The following is a 21428-nucleotide window of genomic DNA, read 5'->3' on the forward strand; positions in this document are numbered from 1 at the left end:
TGTAACTTCTGACACCGGCTGCGATCTGTCTATTAATGCAGGTACTACAGCTCCCAGCATGGAGCAGAGTGTACTCCATGATGGGAGTAGTAGTACTTGTAGTTAAGGGAAGATCACTGTGGGTATCACTCCTGACACCCGCTGTGATGCTCCTGTATAATGTATAGATGCAGCGGCCGCTCTCCTATGGTCCCCTGCACGCCGTATATATACACATTCTGATTTCTCACAGAGAGCTGTGATTGGCTGGAACCATCAGGCCAATCACAGCTCTCTGTGGGAAATATGAATATGTGTATATATACGTCAGTGCAGGGGACCAGAGAAGAGCGGCCACCGCATCTATATATTATACAGGAGGATCGCAAGCGGCGATCTGTCAATAAGTACAGGTAACTACTACTCCAATCATGGAACAGTGTGTTCCATGCTGGGAGTAGTAGTACTACCTAAAAAATGTTTTTAAAAAAAGTGAAAAACACGCACACACACTACATTTTTATTATTGTCTGCTACATTTTTAGCGCTTTACCCGCTCACATAAATTGATCGCTGTTTAAAAATTTATAAACATTTCGTAATAAAAAAGATACATTTCGTTAGGTACAATTTTTTCCATCACTACCGTATCTTTTTTATAAATTTTTTTATGGTACCCTACGAAATTTTTATAAAAAAGGTATCTCCATATTTTTTGGGGATCGCTAAAGTCCAAAAAAGAATTAAAAACGGCTGCAAAAACGCAAAATTTAAAACCAACATGGCGTTTTTCTTGGCGTTTTTGCTCTCCCATAGACTTTTATGGGAGGAAAACGCCACGATTTCAGGGCAAAAACGCCAAACTAGGTTTTTGCAGGGCGTTTTGAAAAACGCCAAAAGGATTTAAAAAAAGCCAAACTGAAAAATGCCAAGTGAATCTGGCATTTTGCAGTTTACCATTGACTTGCAGCTAACATCTGGACGTGGCATTTTTCCACTGAAAAAACGCCGTGCGGGAAAATTGGCGTTTTTGACGCCGTTTTTGCAAAAAAAACTAGGGATCGACTGATTATCGGTATGGCCGATATTATCGGCCGATAATCACGATTATGGGCATTATCGGTATAGGCAATTACCTTGCCGATAATGCCCCAACCCCCGCACCGCGACCGCCCCCCAACAGCCCCCGACCCGCCGCACAGCGACCGCCCCCCGACCCGCCGCACCACGTCGCACTGCCCCGGCCCCATTGCCTCCCCCATCCCCGGTTTTATAATTACCTGTTCCCGGGGCCCACGCTACTTCTTGCTCCTGCTGCGTCCTGCGTTACGCTGTGACGTGCGTGACGTGACGTCACCATCAGTGCGCGCAGTGACAGCTCAGGAGGACGCCACTGGAGCCAGATGTAGAGTGGACCCCGGGAACAGATAATTATAAAACCGGGGATGGGGGAGGCAATGGGGCGGGGGCGGGCCGGGGGGGTGGGGCGGACGCGGTGCGGTGCGGCAGGTGGGGGGGGGGGGGTTCGATCGCGGTGATAGGTGGCGGTGATCGGACTCAGGACCCCGGACAGGCAGGGGGAGAGAAGCGGGTGGCAGCGGCCTATGGCACCGCAAACGCCACTGCAGTGCTATGATTTAAAGCGCCCCATTTAAATCAATGATCTGCAGCGGTGTCGCGGGGGGATAAATAGCCGATAACTTATACCGGAATATCGGTATAAGTTATCGGCTATCGGCCCTAACCTCCACCGATTATCGGTATTGGTATCGGCCCTAAAAACGATTTCGGTCGATCCCTAAAAAAAATCTCAGTGGAGTTCCAGCCTAAATCTTAAAAACTTTTTTTGTCTGAAAAGTTTTTATTTATTTTATTTATTTTTAATAAGAGAACAGCACAAACAGCGGCAAAGGGCACAACATGATTCAGTCTGAACAATGTCAGAGGATAATTCCATAAGTCTGCTCGGAGCAACTAAATTATAAAGATTTTTCAAGCATCTATGTTATGCTTGGAATCAGTGGTACAAGATCCTTAAGTGTAGGGTCATTCAGAATAATGGGCCAATTTTTCTTTTCAATTTTTTAAATATTTATTGCCTCACAATTATAATGAGTTATGAAATTAAATTTAAAAGCATGTCCCAGGCGTACAGGTATGCCCTGGGCGCCTGGGACTTGGTCTATTATGATGGACATGTATGTCCTGCATCCTGCTGTGGCTATGAAGCGAGTGCAGAAGTTGTGCTCGCATCAGACTGCAGGTCCCGGCTGCTATCCGCAGCAATGGACCCGCTGGTAATGGCGGACATCAGCTATCATGCTGATCTTCCATTAACCCCTCAGATGCCGAGATCAATATTGGTCACGGCATCTGCTGCTATGCGACAGTTCCAATAACTGATCTGATCGCCTGTGGCAGATCAGCTAAGATAGCGGCCGGAGGTCTCCTTACCAGTGTAAGATAAAAATAAATAAAAATACTTTGTATACAAAAAAATTAAGTTATAGGGGTCCGAAGAGGATGGTTTTAAAATATACAGATTTTGTTCAATAAAGTTTGTACAATAATAGAAAAACTATATAAATTGGGTATCTTTTAATCTCATTGATTTTTACCATAAAGTGCACTGCGAAAAATTTAACCCCCCAAAAGTTGCAGAATTGTGGTTCTCGTGTCAATTTTCTCCCACTAATATGTTTATTTTTATTTATTTTTTCGCTGTACATTTTATGGTAAAATGAAAGGTGTTGTTACAAAGTACAATTGGTCACACAAAAACACAAGCCATCATATGGGTCTGTGGGGGAAAAATAAAAAAGTTATGGCCCTTAGAAGGTGAGGAAGAAAAAGCGAAAAAGCAAACATGGAAATTTCCTGTGTCCTCAAGGCCAAAATGGTCTGAGTCCTTAAGGGGTTAACAGAATGAGCCTTCACAGATTTGTAAGAGAATACGCCGCAGAAATCTGAGGTAAATCCTCAGATTTTGCCATTTTGATATGCTGCGGGTTAGCCCCGTGCATGTGTATCAAATTGCATGTTTTTCCTTGCGAAAGCCGCCTCAGTAAGGCTGTGTTTCAACTTGGCAGTTTTTTTTTTTTTTTTTAACTCCTGCTGCAGTTTTTAAGCCAAAGCCAGAAGTAATGGGAAATGTGAAGGAAAGGCTCGTAATTCTCCTTCCTCATGTATCCACTTCTTGATTTTGTTTAAAAATTGCATTATAAAATCTTTTTTTTCTGTCCAGCTTGAACAATGGCACAGATTTCCTATTGAAATCACCAGGACAAAGTTTATGGGCATGAAAATTCCATTGTGTGAACATACTCTTATGGGGGCAATATGTAAACAATGAACATGGGAATACTGTAAAGATTGTAGCCTTATCAAATATTTTGGAAAAAGTATTTTATGCTGCATGGTTCTTTCAAATGTTTTCTAGACTGTGGGGGAGATTTATCAGAACCCGTGCAGAGGAAAAGTTGACCAGTTGTCCATAGCAACCAATCAGATTGGTTCTTTCATTTTTGAAAAGGCCTCTGAAAAATGAAAGAAGCAATCTGATTGGTTGCTATGTACTTGTCTGTATACCCTTTGCTCACTGTAAAGATCAACAACAAAAATTTGTTCCATTCTTGTGTTGTCACTGGTCCTTGCAATCAAATATACAGATACTGTGAGCCAGGAACTTTACAGTAATATAACTGTGGATAAAAATGCACCTATAGTATTGGTGCTTTCTGCTTAACTGATTCCTAAACTGTATAGTATTTTGCCCATGCCTAAGTGCAGGTATATTTGCCATTGAATGTTTTAATTTTTCTTAATATTTGTCTAAATCTAACATATGGTGATCTTTTCTAGTCAGAGGTCGGAGGTGGTTAACGCATGCGCTTTGTTGCTGTTGATTCTTCTCGACTTGTTTTTAATGAGACGACATGAGCAGCTGAAGGAAAGAGAAGTGGAAGGGAGATTGCAGAGAATCATAACTCAGATTGATGGTAAATTATTTATGTCCACAGAATTTCAGTTCTTATAATGGTATTGCATAGTTCCAAAAATAGAGGCATACAGTATAGTGAAACCACTATTTGTAACTAATAGGCACTTTCCCAGAGCTGGCCATGCAAATGCAGTAGCTGTCATCTATCAACTATGTCTCCAGATCCTTCCATACACACAAACACTTGGCTATAAAGCGATCACATTTGTTTGTACACATGAACCTCTCTGGGAGCAGCTTATATTCCTGAGAGCAGAGGTATCGGGCACTTGAAATTAAACATGACCTGATCTTTCTCTACCTCCTGCGGTTTAGCCAAAATGTCTAATGTACATGGCTTACATAATGTAATGTACATAATACATAAAAGTCCAAGGGTTCTGTTGACAGGTTATCTATGGACTTTTGTAGCAAGGACTGCGTGGACACTTTGTCCAACTTTGTTCAACACCCGGAGTAAACCCCAGATGGGGGCAACATTTTCATTAAAACATCCAGCTTTATTGACCTTAATAAAGGGTAAACCTGAATCGCATTGGTCATTATGTGATTTTATGGATCCCCCCACTGTATATTTTAATGTCGGAAATAAAGCTGGATGTTTTAATGGAACTGTTGCCTTGAGTTCTGGGATACTTCACACCATCTGGAGTTTACTCTGCGTTAATCAATCCCTGCAAGCGGCTGCAACGCCCCTTGCACCTGGCTGAACATTGCCTGTGGATCTACATGCATGGAGGAGTGAGCGGATAATTTTTCCTTCCTTTTTTGATTGTTCAACAAAGTTCATGCGCAGGAGTTTTATCAAAACCTGTATAGAGTGGTGCAGTTGCCTATAGCAACCAGTTTGCTTTTCCTTCATTTTTCAGAGGCCTTTTTAAAAATGAAAGAAGCAATCTGATTGGTTGCTATGGGCAATTTCTCTTCCTCTACACAGGTTACCTGATTAGTGCTGCATCACAGCTAATTAAAGTGAATGAGTTTGCATCGTAACACGAAAACTGCCATCACTCTATCCCGTATGGATTTAGTCCATTTACTTACAAAAGCTGCACTGCCCCACGATTCAGAGAGTAAGACTTAGCTATTTTTGTCTGTTCAACCAGGGCCAGTGCAAGAATTTTTTGTTACATAGGCAAAGATGTGGGCCCCACCACAATCACCTGCCTTGCTCTGCCCCCATCTCCTCTGCTCATATTAGGAAAGTTGACAGCTGCTGTATAAAACCAAAGACCATAGGGGACACTTTCTCTGATCATTGTTGTTCTTCTCCCTTTCCTCCATCCGACCCAGATCGCTAAGTTGACATTTCCCCCCATGTCTCCACGACAGCACCCATGAGATTACCTCCTCCTCCTGTTTGGGACAGGAAAAAACACTGAGAGGTTAAATTCCCCACCCCTTCCTCTCCACACCAGTGTTTTTTCCTTTCCCTGTCAGGGAAGGAGCTGAAAGGTGCGGGGGACTTTTTTCCCCTGCGAAGAAATTGGAGGTCCTTAATGGGGCCTTGTAGACTCGGGGTGCTGGCACATCACACCCCCTGTCATATTTTCTCCCTTGGGTCCGGTACGCTCTGTAGGTCCGCTCCGGGAGCATGGAGGCAGAGGGAACTGCAGGTGTGCGGGATCTGGCAGTGTTCTTGTGGTGGTCTCTGCTTTCGGTGCGCAGGGCTTTACCTCGCACGAGCGCTTCCTCGTTTATTTCTCCCGGCGTTGAGTTTTGCAAATCTCCTTCCGGAATGCTGGCGTCTGAGGTCACTTCTGGCTGCCCTTGGGCGGGGAATTTGAATCTGAAGACCGGCTTTTTTGCTATAAGAAGCCCCTCTCACAGATGGAAGTTGCCCTACCTGATTCCAGCTTTGGATACTACAAGGCTGCATCATACGCTCGCCTGCATAGATTCCAGATCCTCCAGTGGTCCCAAGATCCGTGAGTACTGAGGACCTATGGGTTCGCCCTGGCCTATCTTCATTTGCATGGTGTTTTATCCTTCTCTTCCTTGTAATTGAAGTGAGACAAGGAGTCTGCTGGTCCTTCGGTAAAACCAAAAAAATCTAAACCTAAAAAATGTGTAATGTGCTATAAGGAGTTTCCTGAATGGGCTTATAAACCCTTGTGTAAAGCATGCATTGCATCAGTGGTAAAAGTTGACTCTCCAACACCTGCAAGAAATTACAACCATGATTCATTCAGAGGTAGACTCAGTGTTAGCTTCTTTTGCACCTGTTACCCCTGTGGCAACCACTACTACTGTTAATGTCGCAGCTCTAAAAAAGACTAAAATGGTATATTTTTCGGATTCTGAAGAAAGTGTATCTCCAGAATTGGAAGAATGAGAATATGTAGAAAATGCAAATTTACATAAAATTGTTAAGGATGAATGGGCAAAGCCAGAAAAGAATGCTTTTATTCCTAGGGGTCTAAAAAGGCGTTATCCCTTTAACCCCTTAAGGACCGGGGTTTTTTTAGTTTTTGCATTTTCGTTTTTTGCTCCTTGCCTTTAAAAAATCATAACTCTTTCAATTTTGCACCTATAAATCCATATGATGGCTTATTTTTTGCGCCACCAATTCTACTTTGTAATGACGTCAGTCATTTTGCCCAAAAATCTACGGTGAAACGGGAAAAAAAATCATTGTGCGACAAAATTGAAAAAAACCCGCTGTTTTGTAACTTTTGGGGGCTTCCGTTTCTACATAGTAAATTTTTCGGTAAAAATGACACCTGATATTTATTCTGTAGGTCCATACGATTAAAATTATACCCTACTTATATAGGTTTGATTTTGTCGGACTTCTGGAAAAAATCATAACTAAATGATATAAAAAGTGACCAAAAATGCACTATTTTGGACTTTGGAATTTTTTTGCGCTCACGCCATTGACTGAGCGGTTTAATTAATGATATATTTTTATAATTCGGACATTTCCGCACGCGGTGATACCATATATGTTTATTTTTATTTTTATTTACACTGGTTTTTTTTTTTCAATTGGAAAAGGGGGGTGATTCAAACTTTTAATAGGGGAGGAGTTAAATGATCTTTATTCACTTTTTTTTTCCACTTTTTTTTTGCAGTGTTATAGGTCCCATAGGGACCTATAACACTGCACACACTGATCTCCTATGCTGATCACTGGTTTCTCATAAGAAACCAGTGATCAACGATTCTGCCGCATGACTGCTCATGCCTGGATCTAAGGCACTGAGCAGTCATTCGGCGATCGGACAGCGAGGAGGCAGGAAGGGGCCCTCCCGCTGTCCTGTCAGCTGTTCGGGATGCCGCGATTAGCCGTGGCTATCCCGAACAGCCCGACTGAGCTAGCCGGGAACTTTCACTTTCACTTTTAGCCGCGCGGCTCAGCTCTGAGCGCGCGGCTAAAGGGTTAATAGCGCGTGGCGCCACGATCGGCGTTGCGCGCTATTAGAGGCGGGTCCCGGCTTCACTATGACGCCGGGCCCGCCGTGATATGACGCGGGGTTGCTGTGTAACCCCGCGTTATATCAGAAGAGCAGGACCAAGGACGTACCGGTACGTCCTTGGTCCTTAAGGGGTTAATGACTCAGACTCTATCACTTGGTATACGATACCGTTAGTAGACGTCCCGGTTGCTAAAATAGCAAAGCGTACCTCTCTGCCTTTCGAGGACGCTACACAACTAAAAGATCCGATGGATAGAAAGGCAGAGAGTTTGCTAAAAAAAAAAAGACCTTGTTAAGGCCTAGTATAGCCTCTACTTGCGTGGCCAGAACTTTAGGAGTCTGGTTAGACGAACTGGAATACCATCTCCAGTCTGACGCCCCTAAAGAACAAATTTTGAGTCCTTACCTTTTCTTAAAATGGCTTCTAATTTTTTTATCTGATGCCTCTGCAGAGTCCGTTAAACTTGCTTGTTGTACTGCTGTTTTGTCCAATACCACTAGGCGTGTACTGTGGCTAAAATCTTGGTTGGAGACATGACTTATAAAAGTAAACTCTGCTCCCTTCCTTTCCATGGAAAATTTTTATTTGGTCCATAGCTGAATTCCATATTGCAAAAAGCAGCAGACAAGAAAAAAGGATTGCCCTTAGATAAGGTCCATCCTAAGAAATCTCCTTTTTCCCAGTCACCTTTTTCCCAGTCAGACCAAGCTTTCAGAGGATGTAAAGGGAAACAGGACGGTGGCCTTACAGGAAGGAAGGTAGGGGTAGAAATATCTTCACTAACCCCGGTCAGTCCTTTTCCAACCCTAAACAATGACGCCAGGCCAGTGGGGGCAAGGCTTTCCCATTTTGCCCCAGTATGGGAGTCCTTAATTCCCAATCCATTGATTGTAGAGATCGGGTTGTGATCACCTCCTCCTCCAAGATACGTTGTTACTCATCAGAGTCCAAAAAAACTGAAATTGGTTCTCAAGGGTGTTCAGGACCTTCTCAGCCTGGGTGCTATCCAGGAGGTTCCTCTCCTTCAGAGGGGCCTTGTTCATTACTCCTACCTGTTTTTGGTCTCCAAACCAAACGGGAAATTCCGTACAATTATAAATCTGAAACCCTTGAACAAATTTGTGGTTTACAAAAAATTCAAGATGGAATCTGTAAAATCTGCTGTTCAGTTGATAAAGGAGGGGGCGGTGATGGCGACAATCGATCTTCGAGATGCTTATTACCATATTTCCATCCATTCAAATTCCCAAAAATATTTGAGATTTGCCATCCGGTAGGGGTCCAGGGTCGGCTACTTTCAGTTTGTCTCCCATTTGGCCTGTCATCTGTGCCTCGCTTTTTCACTAAGGTCTTGGCAGAGGTGGTTGCCCTTCTCAGGAAGGAGTCTATTCTAATTATCCATTAGCTAGACGACATTCTTCTAGTGATGGACTCTGCTCCTCAATTGGAACTTCATTTACAGAGAACTATCTTTGTTCTCCAGAAGTTGGTCTGGATTCTAAATGTAGACAAATCAGATCTTATTCCCAGTCAGAGGAAGATATTCCTGGGTACCCTCTTGGATTCAAGCACTCAGACGGATCCCTCCAAGGAACAGCCCAGGATAAAAGCAGCGCACAGGACTTCAATGGTAAAAATGGTTTATTTACCCGGCATGCAACGCGCTTCATCAGGCATGTTAGGGGTAGAGACACATGCGGTATTTATACATAATAGTTAACCCGTACATTGCTGGTATAAAAGCAATGTGCGGGAGCACATAAAAAACACACATAAAAACTAGTAGATTAATGATAAAAAAATACCACATACATAACTAAAAAAATTTAGATATAGATATAAAAGATATTAAAAAGAATATATATATATAAAAAAAACTATAATAGTATATTTATATAATATGATAGTAGAAGGCCGGTCATGCTACACAGCGTTCTCGATCATCTCGGATTACCGGCCGACCAATCAGGGCGCCTGCTGCGGGTGTCACTCCCGCACCCGCTCCGCCCCTCTTCCGGAGGACGTGAGCGGGTGCGGGAAGACGACCCCGGGTGCTGGGGACCCCGATCCCCGGCGTCCCTGTTGGGATCGGGGCCCCAGGAGCGACGACGGCGGCGGGACTGACCTGTTCCCTGAGCAGCAGCAAGAGGTGAGTGACAGCCTCCTGCTGTTTCTTAACAACAGCTCCCAGCATGCAAAAAGGGCATGCTGGGAGCTGTAGTTATGCAAAAGCAGGAGGCAGACCACCACAACTCCCAGCATTCCCTTATGGGCATTCTGGGACTTATGGTTTTGCAACAGCTAGAGGCACATTTTTTCTATGGAAAAGTGTACCTTCAGCTGTTGTATAACTACAACTCCCAGCTTGCACAAACAGCTAAAGTGCATGCTGGAAGTTGTAGTGGTGCATCTGCTGGTTGCATAACTACAACTCCCAAGCATGCCCATTGGCTGTCGGTGACTGCTGAGAGTTGTAGTTTTGCAACAGCTGAAGGCACACTGGTTGTGAAACTCAGTTTTTTTTTTTAACTAACTCAGTGTTTCACGACCGGTGTGCCTCCAGCTGTTGCAAACTACAACTTCCAGCAGTCACCTTACACCATGCACCGTACATGCTGGGAGTTGTAGTTTTGCAACAGCTGGAGGCACACTGGTTTTGAAACACTGAGTAAGGTCACAAACTCAGTGATACATAACCAGTGTGCCTACAGCTGTTGCAAAACTAAAACTCTCAGCTTGTACAGTCTGTCAGCGCATGCTGGGAGTTGTAGTTTTGCAACAGCTGGATGTCCCCCCCCCCCCCAATGTGAATGTACAGGGTACACTCACATGGGCGGAGGTTTACAGCAAGTATCGGGCTGCAAGTTTGAGCTGTGGCAAATTTTCTGCAACAGCTCAAACTGCCAGTGAGAAACTACTGTGAACCCCCGCCCGTGCGACTGTACCCTAAAAACACTACATTACACTAACACAAAAAATAAAAAGTAAAAAACACTACATATACACATACCCCTACACAGCCCCCCTCCCCTCCCCAATAAAAATGAAAAACGTCTTGTACGCCACGGTTTCCAAAACGGAGCCTCCAGCTGTTGCAAAACAACTACTCCCAGTATTGCCAGATAGCCGTTGACTGTCTAGGCATGCTGGGAGTTTTACAACAGCTGGAGGCACCCTGTTTGGGAATCACTGGCGTAGAATACCCCTATGTCCACCCCTATGCAATCCCTAATTTAGGCCTCAAATGCGCATGGCGCTCTCACTTTGGAGCCCTGTCGTATTTCAAGGCAACAGTTTAGGGCCACATATGGGTTATCGCCGTACTCGGGAGAAATTGTGTTACAAATTTTGGGGGGTATTTTCTGCTTTTACCCTTTTTAAAAATGATAAATTTTTGGGAAAACAAGCATTTTAGGTAAAAAAAATATATATTTTTTTACATATGCAATAGTCGTGAAACGCCTGTGGGGTTTTAAGGTTCACTTAACCCCTTGTTACATTCCCCGAGGGCTCTAGTTTCCAAAATGGTATGCCATGTGTTTTTTTTTTGCTGTCCTGGCACCATAGGGGCTTCCTAAATGCGGCATGCCCCCAGAGCAAAATTTGCTTTCAAAAAGCCAAATGTGACTCCTTCTCTTCTGAGACCTGTAGTGCGCCAGCAGAGCACTTTTCACCCCCATATGGGGTGTTTTCTGAATCGGGAGAAAAATTTTGTGAAAAATTGGAAAATTTCTGCTGAACTTTGAAGCCCTCTGGTGTCTTCCAAAACTAAAAACACGTCAATTTTATGATGCAAACATAAAGTAAACATATTGTATATGTGAATAAAAAAAAAAATTATTTGGAATATCCATTTTCCTTACAAGCAGAGAGCTTCAAAGTTAGAAAAATGCTAAATTTTCAAATTTTTCATCAAATTTTGGGATTTTTCACCAAGAAAGGATGCAAGTTACCACAAAATTTTACCACTATGTTAAATTAGAATATGTCACGAAAAAACAATCTCGGAATCAGAATGATAACTAAAAGCATTCCAGAGTTAAATAATGTTTAAAGTGACAGTGGTCAGATTTGCAAAAAATGGCCGAGTCCTTAAGGTGAAAAAGGGCTCAGTCCTTAAGGGGTTAAAGTACAGGTTTCTGCTCTCAGATTTGCAAAGCTGCCACTTGGAAAAACCTTCATACTTTATCCAGACATTATAGAGTTCACGTTTTGTCTTCTGAGGATATGGCCTTTGGACGTAAAGTTCTCAGTGCTATAGTCCCTCCCTAAATAAATTCTTTGGCATTTCTCATGGGGTTTGTCGTAGAGACGTGGGGGGAAATGGTGAATTATACTCACCGATAATTCCTTTTCTGGAAGTCTCCACGACAGCACCCACACATCCCACCCTTTGTTTTTGTATTGTGGTGTTTTAGTGCACGTTTTTTCCTTTTCATTCGGTGTCCTTTATAAATACACTGGTGTGGAGAGGAAGGGGTGGGGAATTTCACCTCTCAGTGTTTTTTCCTGTCCCAATCAGGAGGAGGTAATCTCATGGGTGCTGTCATGGAGACTTCCAGAAAAGGAATTATAGGCGAGTATAATTCACCATTTCTTGGCTATGACTTGCTGCTCATTTGTTTGTTTTCTCACTTTTGGCACATCTCATCACTCTATATTGGAACAAAATCATACTGCCATTTACTGCCCCACTAAATGCAATAATTCTGCACATTGTGCCCCCTTTACACACCCTGTCCCAAAGAGTAATAGTGACACACTGTGTTCTTCCTTGGATATAATACTGCTACATACAGCACCACTTTATGATACTGCCATACACTGTCCCCCTTAGATAGAATACTGCCTCCCTTAGAAATAATGCTAAAATGCACTGTGACATCTGAAATATTACCCCCCCCCCCCCCTCTGGTATAATATTTCCACACACTGCCATACTTAGATATAATACTGACATACACTGCCCCCCCCCCCAGGATATAGTACTGTCACACACTGCCTCTCTCTGCTATAATATTTCAACACACTGCCCCTCCCCCTCGGATATTATGTTTCCACACACCACCACCCTTAGATATAATACTGCCACACACTGCCCCTCTTGGATATAATACTGCTACATACTGCCCTCCTTGGATATCATACTTTCACACAGTGGTAAGCTTGTTGGGGTATAGGGTATATGGGGTGTAGCTGTGCAGTGATGAAAGGGTGCTGGTTTAACCCTTAACTGTCATGACGCCAGGGTGGGGGCTCCTCAATATATACTTGTCCAATCGCCACCCGTCCCAAGAACGATAGGGAGGAATAAATGATTGTCCACAACCGGAGATTCAGAAAACTGTAGGAAACTTTACTGCAGATTTTATGCAGAGGTAAAACAGGGACAGTCTTTACATATGTACAGTCTATGAGGATCCTGAAAGTTGGTTGGGACCTTGTGAGTATAAGCTCTGGAAATTGATTTACACTGTTCCGCTGGATTTAGGGGATTGGTTTTAGGTCCAGCAGTCACGCTAGCTTTAACAGAGATTTGATTCGCTTGCTTTAGCGGGGATTTGATTTAGTAACTCATGATTAGTAAGTTGCGGGATTGTTAGGCTTCAGGCCTGGTTTTGTCTTCTAAGTCGCACGGATCTCCTCTCTCTGCTAGTCCGGAATCCAAGAGAGCGAGGATTGGCTGGCAGCTCCCTTATATGGGCAGGGGCTAGCCTTGAGCTGATTCATCCCAGCTGGTTCATCCCAACTGTCAGTCCTTTACACAAAGGATTATGGTAGAACATGTGACTACCCACGTGACCTGGAAGGTCCTTTAGCATACCATCACAGTAGAAACATTAGTCATGTGACCTAAGGTCCTACAGATATAGATAAATACATTTACACTAATTATATACATGTAACACATAAAATTAAGGAAGGAAAGGTGACTAGGGATTATCTCAGCAATCAGACCCCAACTGTACTAAGGAACTCTGACTTTGGGGACCCAGCACCAGGGCCGGACTGGCCTAACGGGATAACGGGTAAATTCCCGTTAGGCCGCTCACCCTGGGGCCGGCAGTGGCCGGCCTCTGCTCAGTCACCTGACCCATTCTTGTAGGTTGGAGTGCGGCCGAGTCGCCCATGCACACTAGCATACAAGGGCCTGACACTAGTATCAGGACCTTGTATGCACTGGCCACAGAGTAGCGGAATTGGGAGCTATAAGCCACTCACTCCACTCCACTGGACGTCTGCTGCGTCCAGTGGCGGGGTGGGGGGGGGGATGCGGCAACGGGGCAATTGAGCCAACTATAGCATGGTGGAGCGGGAGCTGTCAGCTGTCCCGCTCCACCATTCCGTCACCTTCCTCACAGGCTGCGGCTGCTCCGTTCTTGAAGTGTCAGTGACAGCCGCAAGGACGCCATCCACGGCAGGCCGGCGCGATGACATCACATCATGGCGCCGGTGCCCGGAGATCACGTCCCCGTGGCTGTCACTGACACTTAAAGAACGGAGCAGCCACATCGTGTGAGGAAAGTGACGGGTGTGAGAAGGGGGGAAGCACATAAGCGAGTACATGTCAGGGGGGCATTATATATGGGGGCAAATGACAGGACCCCCCCCCCGTCATGTGCCCATATAATGCCCCCCTGTCATGTGCCCCTTATAATACCCCATGTCCTGTGCCCCTCACAATATTATGCCCCCCTGACATGTGCCCCCCACTTATAATGCCCCAAGACATGTGCCCCTCACTAATAATGCCCCCTGACATGTGCCCTCACTTATAATGTCCCCTGTCATGTGCCTCCACATATAAAGCCCCCCTGTCATGTGCCCCTCACATATAATGCCCCCCCTGTCATGTGCTCCTCATATATAATGCCCCATGTCCTGTGCCCCTCACATATAATGCCCCCTGTCCTGCCCCCTCAGGGTGCATTATATGCGAGGGGCACAGGACATGGGGCATATGTGAGGGGCACAGGACAGAGAGCATTATATGTGAAGGGCCCAGGACAGAGGGCATTATATGTGAGGGGCACAGGACAGAGGGCATTATATGTGAGGGGCACAGGACAGAGGGCATAATATGTGAGGGGCACAGGACAGAGGGCCTTATATGTGAGGGGCACAATGACAGGGGGCATTATATGTGAGGGGCACAGGACATGGGCATTATATATGAGGAGCACATGACAGGGGGGGCATTATATGTTAGGGGCACATGACAGGGGGGCATTATATGTGGAGGCACATGACAGGGGGCATTATAAGTGAGGGGCACATGTCGGGGGCATTATAAGTGAGGGGCACATGTCAGGGGGGCATAATATTGTGAGGGGCACAGGACATGGGGTATTATAAGGGGCACATGACAGGGAGCACATGTAGCATGGTTGGGCGTACAGATAAAGACTCCTTGTGCCAAGCTTCCCAGGTTGGCTGCACTAAGAACTAATAATATAACTGAACATCAGAGCAGCTCTATGTGTGATCTATAAGAGCAGCCCACATGGAATCTGCCCCACAAGGCAGACTTCCAATCCTGGCCTGTGATGAATCCCCTGCCAGTGGCAGTTTTTTTTTTTTTTTTTTTTCCACCACCATCTCAGGGCCCTAAGGTAGTTGCCTTACAGTAGCTCCGGCCCTTCGTGTGAGCTATGTTGTGGCCAAAGTCACTGTGTAGCCCTAGCCTTTAAATCAGTGGGAATCCCAGCAGATGAACCTGCATTAATAGCACACAAATAGCATATCAGTGCTCTCTGCTGCCAGCTCTGTCCGTGTCAGGTACTGTCCAGAGCAGTAGAGGTTTGCTATGGGGATTTGCTCAGGATTTGCTCAGGATTTGCTTCCTGACATGGAAAGGGGTGGCAACAGAGAGAACTGTGGTAAGACTGGAAAAAAACTACACAACTTTCTTTGGAGCATACAGCAGCTGATAAGTACAGGAAGGCTCAACATTTTTAAATAAGTGTAATTTGCAAATCTGTAACATTCTGACACCATTTTGGTTTAAAACATTGCTTTTAACGTCCATGGTACCATTTTACTACATAAAATGACACGTCATTTTATGAAAAATTTAGCTGTGTCCTTAGAAAGTTTAAAGGGGATATCACCATGATGATCAGGAAATAATAATTGTTAAATGTGGATACTGTATTTGACTGATTAAATGATCAATAAATGTATTACATATACACAGTATATGTAGGTACAAATCTCACATCGCATATTTGTAAAAGTTTTTTTTATCATATCTTTTTGTGTGGCAACAATGAAGAAATTACACTCTGCTAGTTGGGAGTGCACAGTGTTAAAGCGAACCTGTCGGATCCACCCCCCCCCCCCCAAAAAAAAAAAGTTATTCAGTATCAAAAACCAGACCATCTAATTTTTTTGCCTCTATCGCCTATAATAATTCAAAAAATACATATTTTCATTAGCTCACAGTGTTAGAAATCCCCTCAGGAAGGGGGTGTGTCCCTACCTTGAGGTGATGGGAGGTGATTGGTGCACCTACTCATGCAGCCTTCTCCATGAGTCATCTCTTGTGGCATTTCATGTGCCCATACGTCACAAATTAGTCCCTTGTTAGTCTTGGGATTACAAACCTAAACAACCAGTTCCCTTTGGGGGGGGGGGGGGGGGGGCGGGGGGAGTCCCTTCAAGGAGCAATACCCTAAACTGAAGACCCACCAATAAAATTCTACTTTTATTTCCACTGTTAAAATACCCCAAATAACAGAGTTGTTAAAATGCTCAGGGAATGCACTGGAATGTATTTCAGGTTTTGTCTACTAGGTGGTGCTAATGTTACTCTATCAGAAGAGTTCTTCCACTTATGGCTGATATTGCTCCTTAATATAATTTTATAATGCGAGCCTATTGAAAGCCACATATTCCCCAATGCATACCCTGTGTTAAACCCTAATGCCTGCCCTATCGTTTCTCTAGGCATGCTAGCTTTCTCAAATGGGACATCAGGCACTTAACTGTCAGCATCTTTCAGACCTTCTTATAAGCTCTTCTATATGCATCATATCCGGTGCGCCAGCTCTGTCCAATCCATTGCCAGTACGTCGTTGTTTGGCCCCCGGCTTAGGTGCATCTGTGCGCGCGTACTTCTGACAACCAGATTGCGCATGCTCTATGTCCTGTCTTGCATAATATTAGGGAAAATGATTTTAAAACAAGCCAAGAAGACAGCAAAACAGCTATTCATCAGTAATCATTAAAGTACATAAAGCTGTACTATTATAGGTAATTATGGTGAGACATGTAAACATGCAGTGTGTATTGTACTGTAAGGCAGCTATACGAGGATAAAGTGCACTAAGTTCCCAGGGAAAAAACAAACACCCCTCACTAAGTAAAATACCTGCCCCTACAGCAGCTATATTGCTCACTACATGGCAAACAATAGTATAGTAATAAACTCACCCATGTAGAATGTTGTCCCTGTATGCCCAGACGTACGTTTTTTTAACCTGGACTTTATCAAGGGATGTGATAAACTGTATATACAGAATACAGAAAAGAATAACCTATATTGTATGGGAATCAATTATAAAATGGTCTGTTAGCAAAATTGATAGGTGTTAATATAAGTTAATAATTACAAAAATATTGCATACAATATTTATCTTGGTGCTGTCGGTTGTAGGTGAAACATTTTTGAATGTGGTTGCCCTTGGGGTGAATAGGGGACAGGTGGCCCCTGGTGGTGCCAATGTGTGTATGGTTGAGATAGATGAAGCGGAGGTGGACTGAAATGGGAATAAATAACCTAGTGTAAATCATAGTAATAAGAAATAATTTGATAGCTTGTAAATTGATATAAGACTATGATATAACAACATCTAAAATATCTAGTACTCGCAGTATTTGACTATGCTACAGGGGCTGTAAAGTTAGTGTAGTTCATGATAGTGTCTGTACCTGTCTCTGATGGTTGGTCTCACATTCTTATGTGATCTTTGCTCTGGATGTTCATTTTTAACAGCATACAAAACTACTCCTGTCTCAGGTATTCCAAGGATGCAGTGCGGCTGAGACATGTCCTCATTAGTCAGGTGATGACAGGCAGCCTGTTCTGCTTTAATGGAGTGAGCACAGGGAATTTACATAATGGTGGGATTTTCAGAGGCCGCTTTCTTTACTAAATTTTTAAAACATTTTAAACAACCATATTGCAAAAGGTCTTTAATTTTCATCAGTATCAACATCTAAAAAGTTTTTGGATCTGACAGTGCCCATTTAATGTAGCGGTCTCCTCAAAATAATTCAGCACACACCCATCAATGTCTTAACCTTGGCAACAAAAGTGAGCACACCCTTAAGTGGGATGTCTAAATTTGGTCCAATAAGTGTCAATATTTTGTGTGGCCACCATTATTTTCCAGGACTGCCTTAAAAGGATATAGATATTCTAGAGAGAGTTCAGAGAAGATACTATTCTAGTCCATGGATTGCAGGATAAAACTTACCAGGAATGGTTAAAGGACCTTAACATGTATAGCTTGTTAAGAAAGAAGAGACAGAGGTGATATGATAGAAACTTTTAAATACATAAAGGGAATCAACACAGTAAAGGAGGAGAGCATATTTAACCCCTTAAGGACCAAGGAGATACCGCTACGTCCTTGGTCCTGCTCCCGTGATATAACGCGGGGTTACACGGTAACCCCGCATCATATCACGGCGGGCCCGGCGTCATAGTGAAGCCGGGACCCGCCGCTAATAGCGCGCAGCGCTGATCGCGGCGCCGCGCGCTATTAACCCTTTAGCCGCGCGCTCAGAGCTGAGCCACGCGGCTAAAAGTGAAAGTAAAAACTGCCGGTTAGCTCAGTGGGCGGTTCGGGATAGCCGCGGGAAAATCGCGGCATCCCGAACAGCTTACAGGACAGCGGGAGGGTCCCTACCTGCCTCCTCGCTGTCCGATCGCCGAATGACTGTTCAGTGCCTGAGATCCAGGCATGAGCAGTCAAGCGGCAGAATCATCGATCACTGGTTTCCTATGAGAAACCAGTGATCAATGATAAAGATCAGTGTGTGCAGTGTTATAGGTCCCTATGGGAGCTATAACACTGCAAAAAAAAAAGGGAATAAAGATCATTTAACCCCTCCCCTATTAAAAGTTTGAATCACCCCCCTTTTCCCCCCCCCAAAAAAAACACAGTGTAAATAAAAATAAACATATGTGGTATCACCGCGTGCGGAAATGTCCGAATTATAAAAATATATTGTTAATTAAACCGCTCCGTCAATGGCGTACGCGCAAAAAAAATTCCAAAGTCCAAAATAGTGCATTTTTGGTCACTTTTTATATCATTTAAAAATGAATAAAAAGCGATCAAGAAGTCCTATCAATGCAAAAATGGTACCGTTAAAAACTCCAGATCACGGTGCAAAAAATGAGCCCTCCTACCGCCCCATAAACGGAAAAATAAAAAAGTTATAGGTTATAGGGGTCAGAAGATGACAATTTTAAACGTATTAATTTAAATTAATTTAAATCCTGCTTGTAGTTATGATTTTTTCCAGAAGTACAACAAAATCAAACCTATATAAGTAGGGTATCATTTTAATCGTATGGACCTACAGAATAAAGATAAGGTGTAATTTTTACCGAAAAATGTACTACGTAGAAACGGAAGCCCCCAAAAATTACAAAACTGCATTTTTTTTTTCAATTTTGTCGCACAATGATTTTTTTTTACGTTTCACCGTAGATTTTTGGGCAAAATGACTGATGTCCTTACAAAGTAGAATTGGTGGCGCAAAAAATAAGCAATCATATGGATTTTTAGGTGCAAAATTGAAAGAGTTATGATTTTTTAAAGGCAAGGAGCAAAAAAACGAAAATGCAAAAACGGAAAAAACCCCGGTCCTTAAGGGGTTAAAAGAAGAAAAACTACCACAAGAGGACATAGTTTTAAATTAGAGGGGCAAAGGTTTAAAAGTAATATGAGGAAGTATTACTTTACTGAGAGAGTAGTGGATGCATGGAAGAGCCTTCCTTCAGAAGTAGTCGCTGCAAATACAGCGAAGGAGTTTAAACATGCATGATATAAGCATAAGGCTATCCTTCATATAAGATAGGGCCAGGGACTATTGATAGGATTCCGATTATTGGGCAGACTAGATGGGTCAAATGGTTCTTATCTGCCGACACTTTCTATGTTTAAAAGAGTAGTCTAGTTATAGAGCACTGGGGTCTGAGCGCTGGGACACCCGCAGTCTCCTGCACGGGGCCCTGGCAGTTTGCCGGAAGCTGACGTCCGACCCCCGCGGGAAGACGCGGCCGACACACCCCCTCCATATATCTCTATAGGGTACATGGAGGGGCAAGTCGGCCGTCGCTCAGTGCGGGGTTCTGCTCGCCCCCTTTCAGCAGACTGCTGGGAACGCGTGCAGGAGATCGCAGGGGGGCTGAGCGCTGGACCCCCCGCGATCTATAACTTATCCCCTATCCTTGGATAACGGATAAGATATTTTTCACCAGACAACTCCTTTAAGCTTTGTCCGCATGGATTTCACCAGAGCTTCAAAGGTTGCCACTGGAGTCCTCTTTCACTCCTCCATGACGACATCACAGAGCTGGGGACCTTTATGAGGATGATCTAGTTCAGCCATGTTTTTCTTATGTACAGTATAGGCACCAAAAATTGGACGAAATACTTGGCATGTGGTTTGACTTAGAATCTTGTCACGAGTCTCTCTGCCTCTCTTGATGCATCCCATTACTTTATTAGCCTTGGCAGCCACTGTCTTGCACTGGTAACTGAAATTGAGCTTACTGTAGACCAGTACTCACATAGTAGTAGTGTTACCTAATGTTTTATTATTTGGCACATATTTATACATTTTGGCCAATATTTATCAAACTTTGTGAGAGAAAAAGTGGATTGATTTTCCCATAGCAACCGATCACAGCTCAGCTTTCACTTTACCAGAGCTCATTAGCTGAACTGTGATTGGTTGCTGTGAGAAAATCACTCCACTTTTTTTTCTCATACAGTTTGATAAATCTGCCCATTTGTTCTTACAGCCCAAGTGCATAACCTTATATTTATCGACATTAATTTGCCATTCCTCTGGCAAGCCCCAGCTTCCCCAGATCCCTCTGTTATATTATGCTATCCTCCTCTGTGGTGATCACCTTACCCAGTTTAGAGTAATCTGCAAATATTGAAATTCTACTCTGTAATCCCTCCACAAGGTTAATAAGTATAGTTAAAGGGGTATTCCGGCTTTATACATCTTATGATCGCAGGGGTCCCGCCGCTGGGGATCCCCACGATCTAAATGCAGCCCCCAGCATTCTGTGCCGTCACACCCCCTCCCTTAGACATGAATGGAGGTGCATGGCGTGATGTCTCAAGGGGGAGTGGCCGTGAGGTCACGTCCCCATCCCGGAGGCAGCGCCTGGCGCAGGACCCCTACGATCATGAATCATATCCCCTATCCTTTGGATAGGGGATAAGATGTATAAAGCTGGAATACCCCTTTAAATGATGGAGACCTAGTACTGACCCTTGTGGTACCCCCTTTGTAACTGTCACCCAAGTTCCATTGATACCTGCTTTTTGCTTCCTACTATTGAGCCAGTTATTGGACCAATCCCACATAAACCTATGTTTGTGCTATTTTAGAAACTTTTAGATACTCCAGAATAGCATTTCTCAAAAAAACCTCAACAATTTTACCCAGAGCAGATGTTAAACTTACAGGCCTATAGCTATGCAGATCTCTTTTTAAATATTGGCACCACATTTGGTTAGTGCCAGTTCTGTTAAACAATCCCTGTCATTATAGAATCTTAAAATATAAGGAATAAGAGTCTGTATAGCACGTTACTTAATTCCTGCAAAACTCCTGGGATGGATGCTACTGGGCCCAGTGAATCATGTGTTTTAATGTTAATAGGGCGGCACACTTCTTGCTTGGTTAAAAAGGTAAGATTTACATTATCCCTTATGTCATCTGACATTGGATTTTTCTGTGTAAATAAAGTAGCAAAAAAAGGCAT

At 43.7% G+C, this 21428-nt stretch overlaps 1 protein-coding gene across 3 annotated transcripts in view; it reads left to right on the forward strand.

Annotated features, from left to right (window-relative positions):
- The window catches only part of TMEM94 (transmembrane protein 94), a 413777-nt gene that overhangs the window by 71675 nt on the left and 320674 nt on the right, over positions 1–21428 (forward strand). For 2 of the 3 annotated variants that reach the window (XM_056550488.1, XM_056550490.1), the window contains exon 5: positions 3841–3977. The exons of the other annotated variant lie outside the window; for it this stretch is intronic. In XM_056550488.1, coding sequence (XP_056406463.1) covers positions 3841–3977 — 137 coding nt within the window. The remainder of the gene's footprint in view (positions 1–3840; positions 3978–21428) is intronic. 3 annotated transcript variants of the gene reach the window in all.

The sequence above is a fragment of the Hyla sarda genome, chromosome 13 (assembly GCF_029499605.1).
Source record: "Hyla sarda isolate aHylSar1 chromosome 13, aHylSar1.hap1, whole genome shotgun sequence".
Taxonomy (NCBI): domain Eukaryota; kingdom Metazoa; phylum Chordata; class Amphibia; order Anura; family Hylidae; genus Hyla; species Hyla sarda.